The following is an 18374-nucleotide window of genomic DNA, read 5'->3' as shown; positions in this document are numbered from 1 at the left end:
TTCAATATGATCTCACAAACTACAGTAACAGAAACAGAAAAGCTCGGGGGACAGGAAGCTACTGTAAGTCACCCAGCACCAAATATTTCCTTAGGGGTCATCATAACAGGTTACCAACAGATTAATAGCTATAGTTTTGGAATTCAATATTTTATTAATGATGCACTCATCTTTTTTTTGTGGAAATTTTGTATTTTAAGAGTTCATGTTCTGGTAATTTTCAGTCGTTAAGGCTTATAGGGTATTGAGATACCCAGAATGAATCTCAGTTTTGATCAAACGAAGCAATGGTATTCAACACAGGTGCACAGTACAATGGAGCATCCTGAGGGAGGTGTCCCTCAGAGGTGTCCAAGGGCCAATAAAGATAATTAGATAAAACCATCACAGGCCCATGGATTACAGTAATCCTATCCACAGTAGAGTTGGGTATCACACGTTGCATTCCAGCGCAGACGAAGAGGAAGATGGAGGCCACTGCTCGTTGTGCTGCTTTGCTGTCTCTCCTGCTTATATCTCAGGGTAAGTCGGGGTGCACTCGCATGGGACATATTATTCTTTTATCATTATCATCAACTCACTGGACCTGAACAACTCAGGAATATACTCACTGCTCTGTCTTGTTTATTGTGTCTTTTTGTAACCATGCTATTCAAGGAACCATACAGATATTTTACTGCAATGAAATCAGGAATTTATCATGAAAGATTTTTGTTGATATTGGTGAAAGAACAATTTAGAATAGGGGATTGTCAAAAAAGCAATATTATATTTTCTTTCTCATCAGTGAAGGCTTCTTCTCACAAATCATGCAGAAATATTTATCAGTCATGTGAAACCAAAGCAAACATCTGCTCACACTTCCCACATTTATTTCTAAGTTATTTCTTTTTCTGTAATGTTTGGCTTTGAGCCCTCAGTTAGTTTCACCATCTGCTTCTACATTTCACGCGTCCATCGTCGTGGCGCAGCCCTGATCGCTGTTCACTCACAGGAGGTAGGAGCTCCTTCGTTGATGAACCAACTCAAATATTATCATTCTAACTGTCAGAGTGTAAAGATAGTCTGAGTGTCCTTGCTCCTCCCCCGTGTGTCCTCCAGGAGGAGGAGGCCGTCCCGGAGGACGAGCTGCAGGAGGAGGACCAGCAGGTGATCGAGACATGGACGGGGAACGTCAAGGCCTGCACTTGTGACTGCGAATCTGCCGAGTCACCGACACTTACCCCCGAGGTCGTCCCACCCGTCCCGCCGACCTCATTGCCAGCGCCACCGCCACTGGACTGCATGCCAGGTGAGGTCACCTGACCTGGATTCACTCGTAATCCCCTGTTTGTCACACTCACAAGGATGTTGGATGTCCTTAATCAATCAGTCAAAGATTTTATTTTTTTAAAAGGTGATGAATGGGATTCACATGTGAAGGACAATGACATCCCACACGTGAAGATTAATAGCAGGCAGCTGTTTGTCCTGTGGCTTGTTAGATGGCTTTTTTATTTGGGGTGTCTGTGGCCCGGAAAGCTCCAGATGGTGTGATGGATCACACCGATGATGGTGACTCAACCAAACCATGGCTCCGTCTCTGCCTCTGTGCAGTGACGCACAACCACCTTCTACTATGGTCTTGAAAAAAGTTCGACCATATTCTTACTCTGTGTTAAAAGGGCTTGGGTCTGTCGTATACATGATAATAGTTTGTGGTTGCGAAGTGCTCACCTACTGGATGTCAAAGAGGCCCCGGGACGCCAAATGCGGATCTCAATCTCATTACCTGTGCAGGAATGTGATGAGCAGATTAAGGAGCCCGAAGTAGGGCGTGCACTTCACCTAATAGCATGATGCAGGGAAAAGCGGCACACGTCCGACGATGTCCTGCTCACGTTCTTCTATCACGCAAGCCTTCCGAGTATCTGATCTGTGGGACACGCAGATTAATTAGGCCGCCACAGAACAAACTCACGACATCATCAAAATGTCACTGCTTCACCTCGAGACTTTGTCATGTTTTTTTTATTATTAAAAACTGGATTTAATCTGTGTTTGCACTTGAAGAATGCCCCTACCACAAAGCCCTGGGATTTGAATCTGGATTGGTGACGTCAGAGCAGATCAGCTGCTCCAATGAGGAGCAGCACACCGGCTGGTACTCCTCCTGGATGCCCGACAGGGCTCGCCTGAACAACCAAGGCTTCGGGTGAGGCCACTTTCTCCTCTGGCCTTACACACACAACCGCTCTAGGAACAGCAGCCCTCATTGTGAGTTTGCCGTTTAAACAGCTGACACGTTTCGTCTTTTGCCAGGTGTGCGTGGCTGTCCAAGTTCAACGACCAGTACCAGTGGATCCAGATCGACCTGAAGGAGGTGGGGGTGGTGTCTGGGATCCTCACCCAGGGCCGCTGCGATGCCGATGAGTGGATTACTAAATACAGCATCCAGTATCGTACCGTGGAAACTCTGAACTGGATCTATTACAAAGACCAGACAGGAAACAACAGGGTAAATAAATACACACAAAAAAGTCAGTCAAGAGTTTGGTCTCTTTTCATGCAACAAATAAAAAGCTAAAATTACACTGAAATTATTTGCATCTACACCTTTGCAAACAGTAAGAAAAAGAACCATACATGACTTCTGATTCAGTTTGAATCATTCTTTAATCATTCTTTTTTTTTAGTTTTTCTTGATAATTCATGTGCCCGAAGAGTGAATGTCCTAAGACATGTCAATGAAGAGATCCAGTGTGTTAAGTTTACTTTCCGCTCTCCAGGTTTTCTACGGGAACTCCGACCGCTCCTCCACGGTGCAGAACCTGCTGCGTCCGCCTATCGTGGCCCGCTACGTCCGCCTGCTGCCGCTGGGCTGGCACACTCGCATCGCCATGAGGATGGAGCTGTTGATGTGCATGAACAAGTGCACCTAAAGCGTTCTCCACCTGCTTTTTCCCTCACCTGCCAACCTGCCACTGCCAAAAGGGGGACATTTATTTGTACTAATATATAAATCTTAGCTTGGACACATTTTTCAACCGCATTCAGGGGAAATCCAGTTGAAAAGAAATGTATTTTTCCCCCGACTCCGTCAATATAGCTACAGCAGTAGGAGACAAATGATTTGATCAATTATTAACAAACCAGAATCAAACTACTTTACAAAAATAAAGAGTCAAATCAAATGAGCTTGTTTTATTTGAGATTTACCGGTACATTTGTAAACATGGATATTCTAAAATTGTTAACCATTCATTTGTGGGTTTCACGCTCTCGTGTAAATGCTCTGTTGAAAATAAAAAGCAGAGAGAAACACACAGACTATGCTACTAATTTGTGTCTGTAGTAAAAGCACAAACTTAATACTTGATTTCATTTAAACAGCTGATTAACATCTTCTGTTATAAATATTACCAAACAAGTAGTCACACATCAGTATTAATATAATACACGGTGCTCCTTCAGCGAAAAAACAATGATCCAGTGTCGAGTATGGAGTGTGCACAGTCCTTACAGACGCATGGCACACAATACGGTATACGATGGTGTGTGACTGTGGGAGTGTTTCAGTCCTCACACACGTGCATGTGAAGGACATGAACCGAGGAAGAATTTACAGTGTCAGAGCAAAACTGCTGAGCCACACCAGTCTCTTCAAAGTGCAACATTAAAAAGTTGAGAATGTATTTCTGCCAAACTACTACTTGTGGCACTTAATTTCACACAGAAGAACAATGTCAGCGCATATATAGCTCCTGCTCCATTTACAGATATCTTAAAGGCTCGTCCCCAGTGTCTCCGAGTCTGTGTCGGTTTAAAGAAACACTAGTACCTGTAGTACTAGGAGGGGAATTTTGCAGTTGCAAGCTAGGGGCCACACGGGAAGATGGTAGAGTCGCAGAACTAAATTTGAAAAGATTTGATTGAAACGATAAATCCACAAACAGAGTCACCAACAACGGCCTGGACAGTAGCCTGGTTGTGCGTTTCAACCGAGAGCGTGTGAAGAGCTAAAAGCGCTGAGGAAACGGCTGAGAAACGGGGGAAAAAATGAATGGAGAGTTAAAGTAATTAGCTAAAACCTTTGGAAAAGGTGTAGAAATAACCAAAAATGAAGGATAAACACTTACATCAGCTAGAAAGAATAAATGATCAGAAACGACAAAACGGCTAAAACAGTGATTAATGGACAGTGGTTGAAAAGCAAAGCTCATGCCAGTCCAGGTTGTTATGGTGCGCATATAAACTTCACCAAACAAAACTTGTGAGAAATTGCTGTTAAAAATGTCGATAGTGTTAAATGACATCCAGTTTAATATCAGTTTTGAATGAACACACATGGAACAAGACTGCTGGGCTGTGGGGGGGGGGGCATCGGACAAAAAGACAAGTGCAGGAAATCACTGCACCAGAACGTCCACAATGGCTTTTGTATTCCTCTAACTGCTGTAAAAATTTACTTTGTAATAAAAATTAGAAGAAAAAAAAGAATTACAATTATTTTTATAGACAAAAAGAAATTCCGGCAGTTAAACTTCATAGAATACTTTTGCATGTATTTGCATTTTATTTGATGTGATTACATAATTGAAACCACGTGGAAGTAGCTTTTGTGAACAAAACTTTTTAGGTTTTACTGCTGTATGGTCATCATCACACACATGAATACACGTTTCAGTAAATATCTTTAGATGACATAACTACCAAAAGGGTCTTCAGTATAGTCTGCATAGGGAACAGTTATTATGTTTGCTCTGTGTGAAACGACTGAGGTGTAGCCATAGTTTTAACTGTTTAATACTTGTTCATAATATATATATATATATATGGAGGAGATGATTTACACATACTGTACACGAAAAGCCAGTACCTAAATGTTAGTGCACGTTATAATCGGTCAGAGCAGCAAACGCAGTACTTCAGTGTGTCCTACAGAGGGCGACATAGGTTAGGATTTCTGTCACTTTATGGCACCAAAGTGTCTAAAATGGCTGCGTGTCTAATAAAAAGACATAAAAACCTAAATATCCTCAAAAAAGAACAAATCAGATTACATTTTTTTTTTTTAGATCGTCAGTGCCAACTCAGAAAAATTGCACGACAACTTAATTTTTTTGTTTAAGAACAAGTCTGCTTGATCTTGTAGTCACAGCATCTGTATGACAGAGCGCATTCAAAGGCAAGAGAAGCTTAGACGATGAGTTACAGACCTGGGTGAGATGAAGACGCCAATATTACTGACATTAACGATCTCTACTGTAACAACTGATAAAACTGTATTGGTTCAAAATGCTTTAGATAAGTCTTAAGGAAATACTACGCAGTAAAATCTACTAAATCTCTATAAGGGATAGAAACAAAAATACTTACACTTAAAATCTACACTTTATCCATTTATGTATATATATTTAATTTGTAATATATTTACTTTATAATACAAATTATAATCAGAATTACATAAGTAATAATATAAAGTCTATCAAACACTGAAGTTAAAAAAAAATAGACATAAAAAGGCTTTTGGCCCATTGGCAAGCAGTGTTTGGTATCTGTGTGTGTGTGTATGTGTGTGTGTGTGTAGCAGGTGTACTGTTACATAAGGGAGGTGTAGGAGCATCGTTGGGGAAACAGTGGTCTAAAGGGAAGGTGAGAGCTGCGGGGGTGGGGTGGGTGTGGGTGATGGGGATCACAGAGCTGTCTCTTTCAGGTCGTTGAGGTTTGGCATACGAGACCTGGAGGGCCGTCCGAAGCCGTGCCCATTCTGGCCTCCCTTGATGCCCATTTGCTCCGGGTAGGGGTTGCCTTCGGGGCGGCCCAGGGCAGACGAGTGCCAGCCGGACTCCAGCTGCCCAGGCAGCGGGTAGCCCGTCTGTCGGCCCTTCAGCTGCGGCGTGCTGACCCCCGAGTGTCCCCGGCTGTCCGTGAAACCGCCCTGGGCGGAGGCCGAATTGGGCAGCGGCTGGTAGCGCATGTCGGCGGGCGCGGGCTGATTGGAGGATGAGGATGAAAGGTGCAGGAGCTTGCGTAGTGACTTCAGTGGCTGACTCTGAAAGAGACGCGGCACGTCTTTAAATCAAACATTTCTTAACAACCCACCTGAAGATAACGCGTCTCTTTCCTCTGAGGCTTACTGGAGAGTGTGAATCCGACAGTTTCTCCGGTGGCCAGTCCTTGTCCCTGTCTCGATCTCGCTCTTGGTCCCGGTCTCTGCTCTTGTCGCGGGTCCTGTGGCGGCTGCTCTGGTGGCCCGAAGACCTGGAGGACTTCTGGATGACTGTGTCCACCCCGTCAGTAGGAACCTGTCACACAGTGAAAATCATTTTAACCGATCCAACTTTACACTTACGCCCAAGGGCGGTCCACACAATGTAAAGGACAACAAGGAACACACTGAATGTGCTTACAGGTGAAAACAGTTAATCAGAATCCTATTAAAACATCATAATGCACCTTTTTGTGTTTTGTTTTGTCCTTTACATGCTTTTTCACAATAGTTTGTTTGATCGCAGGTGCAGTGAAGAATTTAGAAAAATTTAAATAAACATGCATCTGGAGCCAGAAACCCAAAGCATTCTCTGATCTGAGGAAGAGAGACAACAATTCATCTTCTTCACAAGTTATGAACGGCGCTTCTCATCAGAATACACGAGACATCTTTTCAAACCGTCCACCCTTCTTGCAGCGGGCACAGTTCTCCACCAACTCGCAGTCTGACTGCCTCGGGCCAGATTGCGTGTATTTGTGCTCCATGATCATCCAGTAACCCTCCTCTCGGAATCTGAACAAACTCTCGTATAAATAGACATGTGAAGGGAAGATGGAGTCTCAAACACATGCTTCACGATGAACCACTACTGTGACGCGAGGCAGTCACAGCAGCGGCAGTTTAACATGTCAGAATTTGGTAATTCTTTTTATATTTAGCAACCCTCGTTAAATCAGGTCATGGGTTTAGATAAGACTCTGACGGGCAGAGAAGTTGATCAAACGCTTCTGTCCGACGAAAATCACCAAGTGAATGTAACCAGGAGCGCACACACACACACACAGACTATTAACATCTTGTGTGTCATGAGCGCTCTCGTTCATCCTCATAACTCATAACCAGAGAAATACTGTTGTGGACTGTGGCTGAAATCAGTGGCGATTGATCAGAATCTGATGGACTGAACACAGCCAGATCCATTAAATGTGACTCGGGGAGAAAGACCCTGCTTTCATTTAACTGAAAGTTCTTGGAGTAAAAGTCACAAGCAATAAATAATCCATTATTTATTGCTTCGTTGGTAATATTTTCAGAGATCTACTGTTGTTTCCACCTGTCTCGATGGATCTGGCTGGTTTGTGTTAGCGATTCATTATTATGTGAATTAACAGCAATGCATCATTTTTTTAAATGAAATTATCAAATAAAACAACATAAAAAACTGCCTGAAATGACACATTTAAACAGTGCTGATTAATGGTACTAATGCATGCGATGTTAGATGGGTGACAATGATTTGGAGGGAGGAGAAAGAGGAGGAGGAGAGTGTCGAAACAGCGTGTACCATGGGAGAGGACACTACAGGGAGGACTCGCACAGATGAACTATGCTTTATGTTATTCTTTGGGCTAAACAGAGGGAAAAGACATTTCTTGATGACAGGAGGCCTTCCACCGGGGACTTCCATCTGAAATAAAGAGGCACATGACTGGTGGCACAGGGGACACGAGCACATGACAACCACAACAAGACATGATTTTACATCTCTGCACAGGTGCCGTATAAGGCAAAGTATTACACATTTGAAAAGCAGAGGAAGAGTGCGCAGACAGACAAGGTGTTGATGTCAAAGGACATATGTGTTTGTGGAAAGAGTGCATCGAGACAGGACTTGCGCCCTGAGAATTTACTTGACACGCAACTCACCATTTGAGATTTTTTCTTTTTCTTCTTTATTGCTCTGAAGAAACCCTGCTTCTCCTTTTCTTTGGGTGGCTCAGAGGGGTTCAACACCAGCGTATCTGGGCCAGTCCTGCAAATCAAAAAACAAAACAAAGTGTACTGAGCGTGATATCCCGCTAAAAATACACGAGATCTTTCAACTCCTAATAAGACCTGACATTTTATGTTAAAGAGCGAGTAAAGCAGAGTAAAATTCAATGTGCCAATACATTTCATTCATTGTAACCTCAGTCAGAGAAGTAAATAAAGTTAACTATATTTTTAATTACCAAGGGTCAAAGGTCGGCTGGCGTTTGGAGTGGTTCGCCAAACTGCTGCCGTCCCCGGACAAGCCGGAGCCCCGGCTCTGACCCCGGCCGTCATGAAAGGAGTTGTCTGGCCGGGGGGAAGGGACTGTTCAACAAACACAGCAATCCAGTTCATTCGGGAGGAAAATTAACAGACTGCAGTTCTGTACAACTCCAACACAACGTGCAAAGTGTGCCTTCGAATTATGATTTGTGTTTTTTATGGTCATATGCAGCTAACTACTGCAAAGGGCACATTTTACAACTATCATTAAAACCACTCGTGTAGAATTCAAGGTTCCTGCCTGTGGTACTCTGTTGTCAAAAAAATCCAGACTCTGGACACTGAGATGAATGGATTAATACAATACACTCCACAAATGTGTTAGTCGGATTGTCTAGTTGTCTAGTTGTCTGCAAAAAAGTCTTATGCTGTCAAAGTTATTCCAGATAAGGAATAAGTTGAATGTTAGCACAGAAAATGACAAATATTAATTTTATAGGGAATTTAGAGACAGTGTCTCCGTGCATAGTTTGTCCCCCGGAAAGCAGTGACACATTCAGTGTGAATATATTGGTTACTATTGTTAGTCACATCAATCCACTTTTTTTGTAGACATTCATGGTCCCCAGATGATGAATCCTTCTGACTCCCCTGACCTTCCCTTGAACACCGACATGAAATGTAAATCGGAGTGACGTTAAGTGGTTCAGAAATTCATGTTGACCAGACGATAACGTCTGACTCTTTATCCAGTGTCACTATCAAGTCATATTTTCAATTTGTCCTATACTTAGATTTTTGACCAAATACCTGCAAAAGTAATTACAGTCCCAATCATCTTTAGCTGTATTTCTGTTAATGCTAGTTAGAAAATGCTCAGCTGAGTACATTCTCACAGTGCTGCGGACATTGGTTAGTCGTAGACTCCTCCATGTCAGAAATGTTTGATTATTATTGAATTTGTCTGATTATACCAATAAAAAGACATTGAGTAATAATGTTTTGGATTATTATCTGTTCATGTTAAATAAATGGTGTATTGACAAATTGACATTGTAATCAGATTTTTTTAAACTTGCCAATATCAATATTGGCATCAGGCTCAAAAATCTAGTCTGGGTTAAAAAATATAAAATCCTGATTCTGAGATCGGTAAGAATTCTACACACTCCGGCTTTAAATAGGTTCTGACCAATAACCATATATGATTTTGTTAGAAATGATTTTCCCAATTGTAGTAAACTGCAGTCGTGTCAGATACAAGACAACTTGATCGCTACTGTGCAGTGCAGTGCATAAGAGACCTGGCCAGAGATATCTGTCTAAACCAACCTCTGTAGAAGCTTCCCACCCTCCTCGGCATCGATTCACTGTAGATGTTGCGGTTCTCTTTGGAGGAGCCCCCGTCTTCTGTTTTCTGTACATGATATAAGCCAACCTGAGTCACAACAGAGGAACTAGTCACATGAAAACCTCAGAGGCCAGCGTCTCTATCTGAGCTGGCTTTTTTTTCAAAATTTACCTCAAAGAAGAAGAAGAAAAGGGGGAGGTTGATCGATTTACAAGTGCTCATTAAAATAAAAGCAACATCTGTGGAGGCTATAAATGTATTCGACTGAAATGTGCTGCGATGACAAGCTTGACTTTCAATCGTTAGTAGTCACTTTAGAGGGGAAGCAAAGCACACAGAGAGAATGAAGAGGCATCTGATGTAGGGAGAGACAGAGAGACAGAGAGAGAGAGAGAGAGAGCGAGCAGTTCATGACAGCAGTATCCACCCACATCCACACTCTCGGAAGACTGGATGTGGGTGGGGAATGGTGGGTGCAGGCAGAATGTCGGACCTCGCTTTTTTGCCGCTGTGTGTGAAAAGATGCGGTGTTGTCCCTTGTGGAGTCCCTTATTGGGGGTCTGCTGCGGAGGACCTCAGTGGGTGCCTGTTCGCTCTGCTAACGGAGACACGATGAAGCATGATGTGAGCTCAGAATTGCAGCACATACATACAGTACATACACACTAGCGCACACACTATATATATACTATACGTGTGTATAAAGTATATATAAATACAGGAAACATGACTCACTGTTTATCCTAACGGGACAGTCAGCTTTAAACACCATAGAACCATTCATAGATGAAGCTGCAGTTGTGTTAATTCCTGCCTTTCCAATTCTTTATAAACCTGGAAAACTGACTGACAAGATCTGGTTAAAAAGCTGAACACAGATCGTGATATTTTCAGAGGCCACCAAAATAAATCCTGGCTGCACTGTTGTACAAACTGACAGTGAGGGAGAGTTATCCAACACAACCTGGTGTAGGCATTTGATATGATTACATCCTGTAGGCTTAGGCTTTCCTTTAGCTTGGAGAGATTTGATGTGGGCTGATGACTGACCCTGCTCATGTCTTCTTCTCTGGAGGAGCCGCCGGGGTGATGAGGCAGCGTGCGGTGCTGCAGCTGTGGAGACAGGAGCTGGAGGCTGCTGGCTCTGGTGGGCATGCCCTGCCCCACCGTCAGACCCTCGTCTGCCCCGTGTGTCCTCTGGTGGTCCCTCCGTACGTACATGGAGTGGCGGTGTGGCCGCTGCTGGGAGGAGAATGGGCTGGTGTATCCCGGGCCGTAAGGCAGAGGGTCGTGTGGGGCAGACAGTGAGTGGCCGTGGCTCCTTTCAGCGCTACTTTCACCTGGGTCCAGGGCGTCTGGCGACTTGGCCTCCTCTGAGGCCTTGTGGCGGGTGGAGGAGCGCCTGTAAGAGGAGTCCAAGGTGTTACTTTCCCTTTCCGAGCGCGTGCTTCCTCGGCCAGCTGTGCCGGGTCCCAGTCTGTCAACTCGGCGTGCTGCTGGGCTGCTCGGAGCTGTGAGGTCAAGGCAGCTGGAGGGAAAATAGCGAGACGTAGGCTCATCGGCATACAGATGCACATCATTTAAGTTCCCCACTGACTTGGCGTCACTAAGCGTGCCGTAGCTCTTAGACAAGTTCAGGTAGGCAAACTTGGAGGAGGGTGTGGAGCCGTGAGAGTCCATGTAGCTATGTCGACTATGCTTCTCCCCAGTTTGAAGAGTGTTGGTTTTCCCCTCCACAAAAGAATGGCGATGCTGCTGCGAGCGGAAGTTGGATTTGAGGTACTTTGCTCCGGGGCCGTCGGACACCTTGGACCCCAGGTTCATCTCGAAGTCTCCTTTGCTCTTGGCCTCGCCAGGGCTGAGCAGGTGAGGCAGGTTGCTGCTGGCAAGGTCCATGCTGCACGAGGTGGAGTGGTTAAAGATCTGCGGCTGGTAGCTCTTGGGATGCAGGGTGGGGCTGAGGTTGATGGCTGTAGGCATGTTGCCGTTGAGAAATCCATCGTTGCTGGGGTGGGGGTCCTCATGGCGGGGCAGGCTGGAGCACTCTCTGCTGCTGGAGCGGTGGCCTCCTGAGCTCTTTCCCCCATGGCTCCTGAGAAAGAGAAGGGCGGTCAACATACTGCGCATCACATATTCAATTTTGTACCACTGGGTTTAATAATATTGAAGTAAAAGTAATTGTATTTAGAGTATGGTCTTGTGTGGCATTCCACAGGGATCAATTGTTGGACCCTTACTTTTCCTAGTATACGTATGCAAATCATTTCTATCAATCTATCTTTTATATACTTAAGTGTGAACAACAGTGGGACACGGACAAGCTTTAACTGGCTGAACTGTATAATGCTCACTGCTGACCTGCTCGGAGTGGTGTTGTCCCCATGGTGAGGCTTCCTCTTAGAGGAACGTACAGGTGTAGGCGTCGGTGGGCCGGGCCGCTCCACCAGCCGCAGTGTCTGGAAGGCGTGGTGGTTCAGGCTCTGCTCCGTGAGAAAGCGCTCCGTCGGGTTCAGCAACAGCAGGTTCTAACATCCAAACACACAGAGGGAGCCTGTGAGTCCTCAAGAAACCCCGAACACCTTGACATCGCAGACAACCTCAGACAGTCATGCTACTATGAGTCACAGCCATTGTCATAAGAGTCAGGCAGCTGCTATAATGGGATTTTACAGTCACTGAACGATGTAAAATATGATTTGCAGCATTACATCTTCTTTTCTTATTCAAATTAATTTGTTTAATAACCAGTCTTCATAGTGAATGCACTCACACAAAAATAAACTGTACATTATTATAGCGGCAACTGTCTCAGAATAAAAAAGACATACAAATACTCCTTGCAAGTCGTGCAGCTTCATTTTAGTAATTAGCAAATAGGTTTTGCTCAATTAAGATCGAAACTCCTCTCAAGAAAGCCAAACAAGTGGTAAGATAGATCTGTGTCCTTGCTGATTTCAGTCCTGAGATGACATTGTGTTAGCAGTGAGTCATTATCTGCTGGGAAAAGCACAAGTGCACAAACGCAGCCCACATTCTTGACATGGAGTTCCTGTTTACAGTGCAGACACAGCAATAACAGTGGTGCTGGGACTAGGATATGAGCTGAGAGATGCTGAAGCAGTAAAGAGGCATCATGCAGTCACGACGTAAACATGATGATAATGATGCAAATTATCGAGTGTGCAATCGATTGTATAATTTTTTATGGAAACAGAGTCATTTTATTTCTACAGCGTGAGCAGGAATGAACTAGAAACAGATGCGTGATCCTTACCTTCAGCAGGTCTAACAGGCCTCCGCCAATGATTCCCAGGTATCTACGCTCCAAGGTTTGTGGGTGGTTCACAGCAGGGAACTGAAACAACAGAGTGGGAAATAGAGCAGAACAAAAAGAGAAATGATCAAATGATTGCCGCTTTGTAGAAAGACTAGCATAGAGAGAAACACTTGCATCATCAACCACCTGTACTGTGTGTAGAGTAGATGAATATGTGTTACTCCATCACATTTCTTTCTCATAAGGGTTTGATAACAACATCTAAGGAATCATTGCCAAACATTTTTATTTTATTATATATATATATATATATATATTGGCAGATAAATTGGTATCTGAAAAATTGTTCTTTCCCTAATATTGGCATTGGCATCAAAAATCCATATAAGTTTGGCTCTGTTGAGTGACTGAGTCTGTTGTGCCATATTACAGGTCATTCTAGAGAGATGTGGGAATTTAAACATTTAATGTTTCGTCTCATATGTTTCGTTATAATAGTCATTCATTTTTAAGGTTTCAATTTGTATTAGACATAGCTTCTAATTTCCATCCATCCATCGTCTACGGCTTTATCCATTTAAGAGTCGCGGGGGCTGGAGCCAATCCCAGCTAACATTGGGCGAGAGGCGGGGTTCACCCTGGACAGGTCGCCAGCCTATCGCAGGGCCACATACAGAGACGGACAACCATTCACTCTCACATTCACACCTATGGTCAATTTAGAGTCTCCAATTAACCTAACCCCTTTCTGCATGTCTTTGGACTTTGGGAGGAGGCCGGAGAACCTGGAGAGAACCCACGCAGAAAGGCCCTGGTTGAACCGGGATTCAAACCCAGAACCTTCTTGCTGTGAGGCGAAAGTGCTAACCACGCCACCGTGCAGCACAGCTTCTGATTTATCAATTTTAATTGTTGTGGCGAGGCAGGTTCTTGATAACGTAACTTAATTTTGTTGGTTTTCACATGGTGTCTGTCTGTTGACCTGTCTCACTGGTGGTCTATTGTAATTTTTCAGTGTACTGTAAGTGACAACTAAAATAGTATCCATTCTGGGAATTAATAAACCTAATCAAAGTTTGCTGGGTAGATCATGTAAAAATGATGATGCTCTTGTAAAATATTTTCCGTCCACACATTTCCGAGTGTTACAGAAAGCACACCGTAGGGGGCCAGTGTGATAAAACAACCATGAAACATCCTGCGTTCACGCACAAGTTTTGTGTGGTTTCTTGCTGCGTCAATAATGTAATGACGTCAAAAAAACGATTCTCCTTTCGGTGATTGAGTCGTGGTCTTTTCCACCATTAGTGGATAATCTGTCAGTTAGAAAGGGGTTTAAGTATGAATGTCTACTCTTCAGTGACGTTTGTAGACAGGATGATGCTCTGTACTCATTTGAATACAACAGGCAGAGCAATTTTGTGGAGAATATAGTTTTTTTCTTGTTTTGAGTGAGTACTAACAATAACAGGTGCTTGATGTTTCTGCAGAGTACCTGCATTTTACTGTAGAAAATAACTTTCATGTAAATGTATGTGCTGGATATATAAATTTTGATTCCACGCCAACACCCATTAATCAAATGTCCAAAATGAAAAGGAAAAAAATAAAATAATAATTATCACGCTGGGATCCATATCACCATCAAAGATTCACAGAGGGGCAATTTTGCAAACTAATAATTATATCCTGAGGCGTGGGCAGGGAGGGGAAGGGAAGGACAACCCAGGGCTGTTGAACCACCAGCCTGCCACTGAAGACTTATCACAGCCTTCCTTCACGGAGCATACAAGATACATGATACACGATGAGTCATTGTGATCCAATCAGTCACGGCACAGCAAACTCAGCCAGAAACAGAAGAGAAAAAAACAAGCAGAGAGCGCACAGACATAGCAGGGGAAGAAAATAAATAAGGGAGGGAGAATACGAGGAAAGAGGAGGAGGCAGAGAGAGGCGGCAAAAAGAGAGAGAAGATCAAGTGGATGAAAAGGAAAGAAGCAGAACTAATTATGAGCAACATGGCGAGATGGGGTCAGAGGAGTGAGCCATAGAGAGGGGTTGCGGTGCGTGGCCTGACATTACCCGCAGCCCGTGGAAGCGAGGGTTGTTATAGAAGAGCTTCATCTGTTCTGGTGGCAGGGGCCCCAACACTTTCTGGATGGTAAAGAGCTGGTCGATCTCACTCTCTCCTGGGAACAGGGGCTGCCCGTCGCTCAGCTCTCCCAGGATGCAGCCCACCGACCACATGTCCACTGCCTTGCCGTACGGAGCCCTGGGACCACAGATTTAAGCATCCGTTTGTGTAGATTGCATGAGATTAGCTCCTCAAACGATATGTCATTGTAGTGTTCACCCATACACTACTGGACCTACCCGAGCAGGAGCTCCGGAGAGCGGTACCATCTAGTGGCCACATACTCTGTATAATTGGCATCGGTCCCCTCTGAGAGATTACGTGCAAAGCCTGGCAAGAAAAGACAGAGGAAGCAGTATAGTAAGATGAGGAAACTTTTGATATGCTCAACATGCTGAGACACCTAAAAAAATGATTTCAGCTGGGTGCCTCTCTGGGTGCTCATTAGGATTCCGGCAGGTTACAAAGCAGCTGAGATAGGTAAAAGCTGAACTCACGTACAGTGGAAGAGCTGATGAGCCCTCTGGGAATATCAAGTCATATAAATTCTGCATATTGTTTAACCCATAATCAGCCATAAAAATGTTGACTATTAACCTATATTGGATCTTTTTCATTGTCCTATGACACAAACTTTACAAAGACTGCTAAGCTAAGATAACTGTGCTCTAGCGGTATATTGTAGCGAATAAGTGACCCAAATGTCAAACTGCTGGATTATGAGTACCTATATCCTCTCATATAGATATTAACGGTATGGGTAAAAATCTGAATTATTTTTAAGTACAGAAAACTGTAAGATGATCTCATTTTCAAGGAAGATGTTGACATTTAGGGGAAATCATTTTATATGATGTCTTTCTGAGATTTGGATAAGAACATGAATACTACTCTTAAGCTTGTACACCAAAGATGAAGCTGTGAGCCTAGCATAGCATGAAGGCAGGACGAAGAGGGAAACGGTTAGCATGGCTCTGTTTACAGTGTACAGTTGGGCGATCAGTTTTTATAAAAAATTCACACCTTTATTTGAACATGGGGAGGAAAAGTATTTGAAAATGTAAATCTTGTCTGACTGAGTGGGAAAACAAATTAGCGTTTAACAAAAAGTCCTTGTAACATGAAGGGCCAATGCTTTCTGTCATGTTTCCATTTCTGCATTAAAAGATGCATAATGGAAAACTAATTCAATTTTAAATACACTGATGCTCACAGCTGTTAACTTGAGCTTTTCATATCCAGTTGCTTCAATGTCAAATTTGCTCGCACTGACATTTGAAAAAAACACACAAGGAAAAAGAATGTGCAGAATGTAAAGCTTCACACGGAGTCGAGGTCTGTTCATTCCGTGCCTTTGGCTGACACAGAGCAAACAGCGAGTCGTCAGTCTCTCACTCCAGATTGCCCACACGATGTTGGCTATCCCGTGTTTTCTGCTCTCCCCCCCCCCGTTTTGTTGTGGCTCTACCAGATTGAGTCAAAGCGTGATTAGTGTCTTGTTTTCCAACATGTTTCCTGAATGGAGATGAGAGAAGAATGTGCAGCAGCCGTCGGAGAGGCAGGAGAGAAAGGCGGCACGCAGAGTTTTAGATGAACCGGATGAGGCGTGCCTGCTGCACTCCCGCTGCACTGGTTTCAGCCAAATATAGTTTCTGATGAAAATATCATCACAGCTCTGACTGATTGACCACCGTTCTTACAGATCCTACAGTGGGAGTGTTCGATAGACGTGCTCACCAAAGTCACATAACTTGAGGATGTCGTCAGAGCTGATGAGAAGGTTTTCTGGCTTTATGTCTGAGGAGGAAGAAGACACATAAGCTTAGTCAGGGACGTCATCGTTAGATCACTACCATCTATCCTCACACTACATAGATTCCTAATAATAAGCAAATAATATTTCTTCAATAAGCAAACAATTAATCACATAAAATCTAATTCTATCAGTGAAAATAAAATCACAGATTGTGAATTTAAACCGTAGCGTAAACCTCGAATCCCTCGCTAACACTGTCATATGTGTGCCTGGGTATCCCACAGGCCATTTGGATGCCTGCTCTATTGTTCTCAGTGGGCCAAAATCTCACATGGGCCATCTGGTTTCCTGCTCTGCTGCAACTGATTCGCCGAAAGCTCACATCTTGTGAACGATGGAGTGGTTGAGTACAACACATCAAAAAACCTTTAAAGCCACCATTTCAAGAGAAAACTCCTATATTTCTATATTGTTACACTGATGCAAATGCATTGGTTCTAGTTGTTTCTAAAATGTTAGCACAGATGGTGCCCAGTGATGGAGCAGAAGTAAAAGCTGCGCTCTGTCTACTCTTCCTGTCTCTTCTATGCCTCATTAATAAGGTCTCCCCTGTGTCTTAATAAAAAATAAAAAGGAGAAACTTTACCCCGATGAACAATGTCGTGTTTGTGACACCAGTGGATTGCCTTGATTAATTGGAAGATATAGTTGCGTGCCTTCTCCGTCGGCACACCGTTCGGCAGCTCCTCGAGCAGCTCAAGCATGTTCTAAACAATAAAAAACACAACCAAAAAAGAATATGACCACCCCCTGTGGTGCCATTGACATTTAAAAAAATAAATCATTGTAGACCTAATCAAGAAATCTTCTGTAGAGGGTGTTTACCTTCTCCACATACTCAAAGACAAGGTATAGCTTTCCTCTTCTGCGGAAGGCCTCTTTCAACTCCACAATATTCTCCTGCTTGAGGGTGCGGAGCATCTTGAGCTCCCGCAGTGTTGTTTCTTTAACTTCTTCATTTTCTGCATGGAGGTGAGACAGGACAGGAAATCAGGATTACAACTTGGCTTACATGTAGTGAAGAGAACGGGCTGTACCCCGAGAAAAATATAATTAATATGACAATAAAGATTATGAGGTGTTCGACTATAAAAAGTGTTCTCTGATGATTTGGTCCTCATCGGAGAGGAGAGCCCTCTTACCTTCGCTGTCCTTGAATTTCTTAATGGCCACAATTTCATTGGTGTCCTGCAATGAAAACATAGCAGCCAGTGAGAAATCATTGCAGCTTTTCATTATTCATGTCAATAGGGAGGATTACATATAACAGTATTCTAGTTACAATAATTGGGACAACACAATTGTGTATTCATTTCCATGGGCTTTGGCTAAAAAGATAAGCATTAAATAATTACATCTTTGGTCCAAATCTACAAAGATGATCGCCTAATTCTAATTTCCAATAGTAACAGCAGTAATAATACGTTTCATCCAGATCAGTGGTTCCAAACCTGGGGGTCAGGACCCCCACAAAAGGTCACAAGATGAATCGCACAGTCATTACTCGGCTGGCGAAAGGGAACATTCAGAACAAGTGACCACTGAGTCAGTTACCCTGAGACACTT

The 18374-nt window shown here is 43.5% G+C and overlaps 2 protein-coding genes across 12 annotated transcripts in view; one reads left to right on the top strand and one right to left on the bottom strand.

Moving 5' to 3' along the window:
• Nucleotides 1-430: 430 nt before the first annotated feature.
• On the top strand, nucleotides 431-3173 carry LOC118318129 (retinoschisin-like). Its single transcript, XM_035647483.2, has 5 exons — nucleotides 431-997; nucleotides 1102-1291; nucleotides 2053-2194; nucleotides 2302-2497; nucleotides 2769-3173. Exons 1-5 carry the CDS (start codon nucleotides 899-901, stop codon nucleotides 2919-2921), a joined length of 780 nt encoding a protein of 259 aa, XP_035503376.1. The 5' UTR covers nucleotides 431-898; the 3' UTR covers nucleotides 2922-3173.
• Nucleotides 3169-18374, bottom strand: part of LOC118318128 (cyclin-dependent kinase-like 5) — a 33106-nt gene continuing 17900 nt past the window's right edge. For 3 of the 11 annotated variants that reach the window (XM_047336735.1, XM_047336736.1, XM_035647482.2), the window contains exons 4-19: nucleotides 17951-17996; nucleotides 17634-17770; nucleotides 17395-17515; nucleotides 16730-16789; nucleotides 15232-15322; nucleotides 14941-15130; nucleotides 12853-12933; nucleotides 11937-12103; nucleotides 10629-11670; nucleotides 10072-10176; nucleotides 9560-9665; nucleotides 8206-8329; nucleotides 7901-8006; nucleotides 7539-7661; nucleotides 6120-6287; nucleotides 3169-6034 (exon numbers count right to left, since the gene is read on the bottom strand). In XM_047336735.1, the coding sequence (XP_047192691.1) occupies nucleotides 5675-6034; nucleotides 6120-6287; nucleotides 7539-7661; nucleotides 7901-8006; nucleotides 8206-8329; nucleotides 9560-9665; nucleotides 10072-10176; nucleotides 10629-11670; nucleotides 11937-12103; nucleotides 12853-12933; nucleotides 14941-15130; nucleotides 15232-15322; nucleotides 16730-16789; nucleotides 17395-17515; nucleotides 17634-17770; nucleotides 17951-17996 (3027 nt within the window). In that variant the 3' untranslated portion in view covers nucleotides 3169-5674. The remainder of the gene's footprint in view (nucleotides 6035-6119; nucleotides 6288-7538; nucleotides 7662-7900; nucleotides 8007-8205; nucleotides 8330-9559; nucleotides 9666-10071; nucleotides 10177-10628; nucleotides 11671-11936; nucleotides 12104-12852; nucleotides 12934-14940; nucleotides 15131-15231; nucleotides 15323-16729; nucleotides 16790-17394; nucleotides 17516-17633; nucleotides 17771-17950; nucleotides 17997-18374) is intronic. The other 8 variants (XM_047336738.1, XM_047336739.1, XM_047336741.1 and 5 more) reach the window with 8 other exon arrangements.

The sequence above is a fragment of the Scophthalmus maximus genome, chromosome 13 (genome assembly GCF_022379125.1).
Source record: "Scophthalmus maximus strain ysfricsl-2021 chromosome 13, ASM2237912v1, whole genome shotgun sequence".
NCBI classification, from domain to species: domain Eukaryota; kingdom Metazoa; phylum Chordata; class Actinopteri; order Pleuronectiformes; family Scophthalmidae; genus Scophthalmus; species Scophthalmus maximus.
This window is presented reverse-complemented; position numbering and strand designations above follow the sequence as displayed.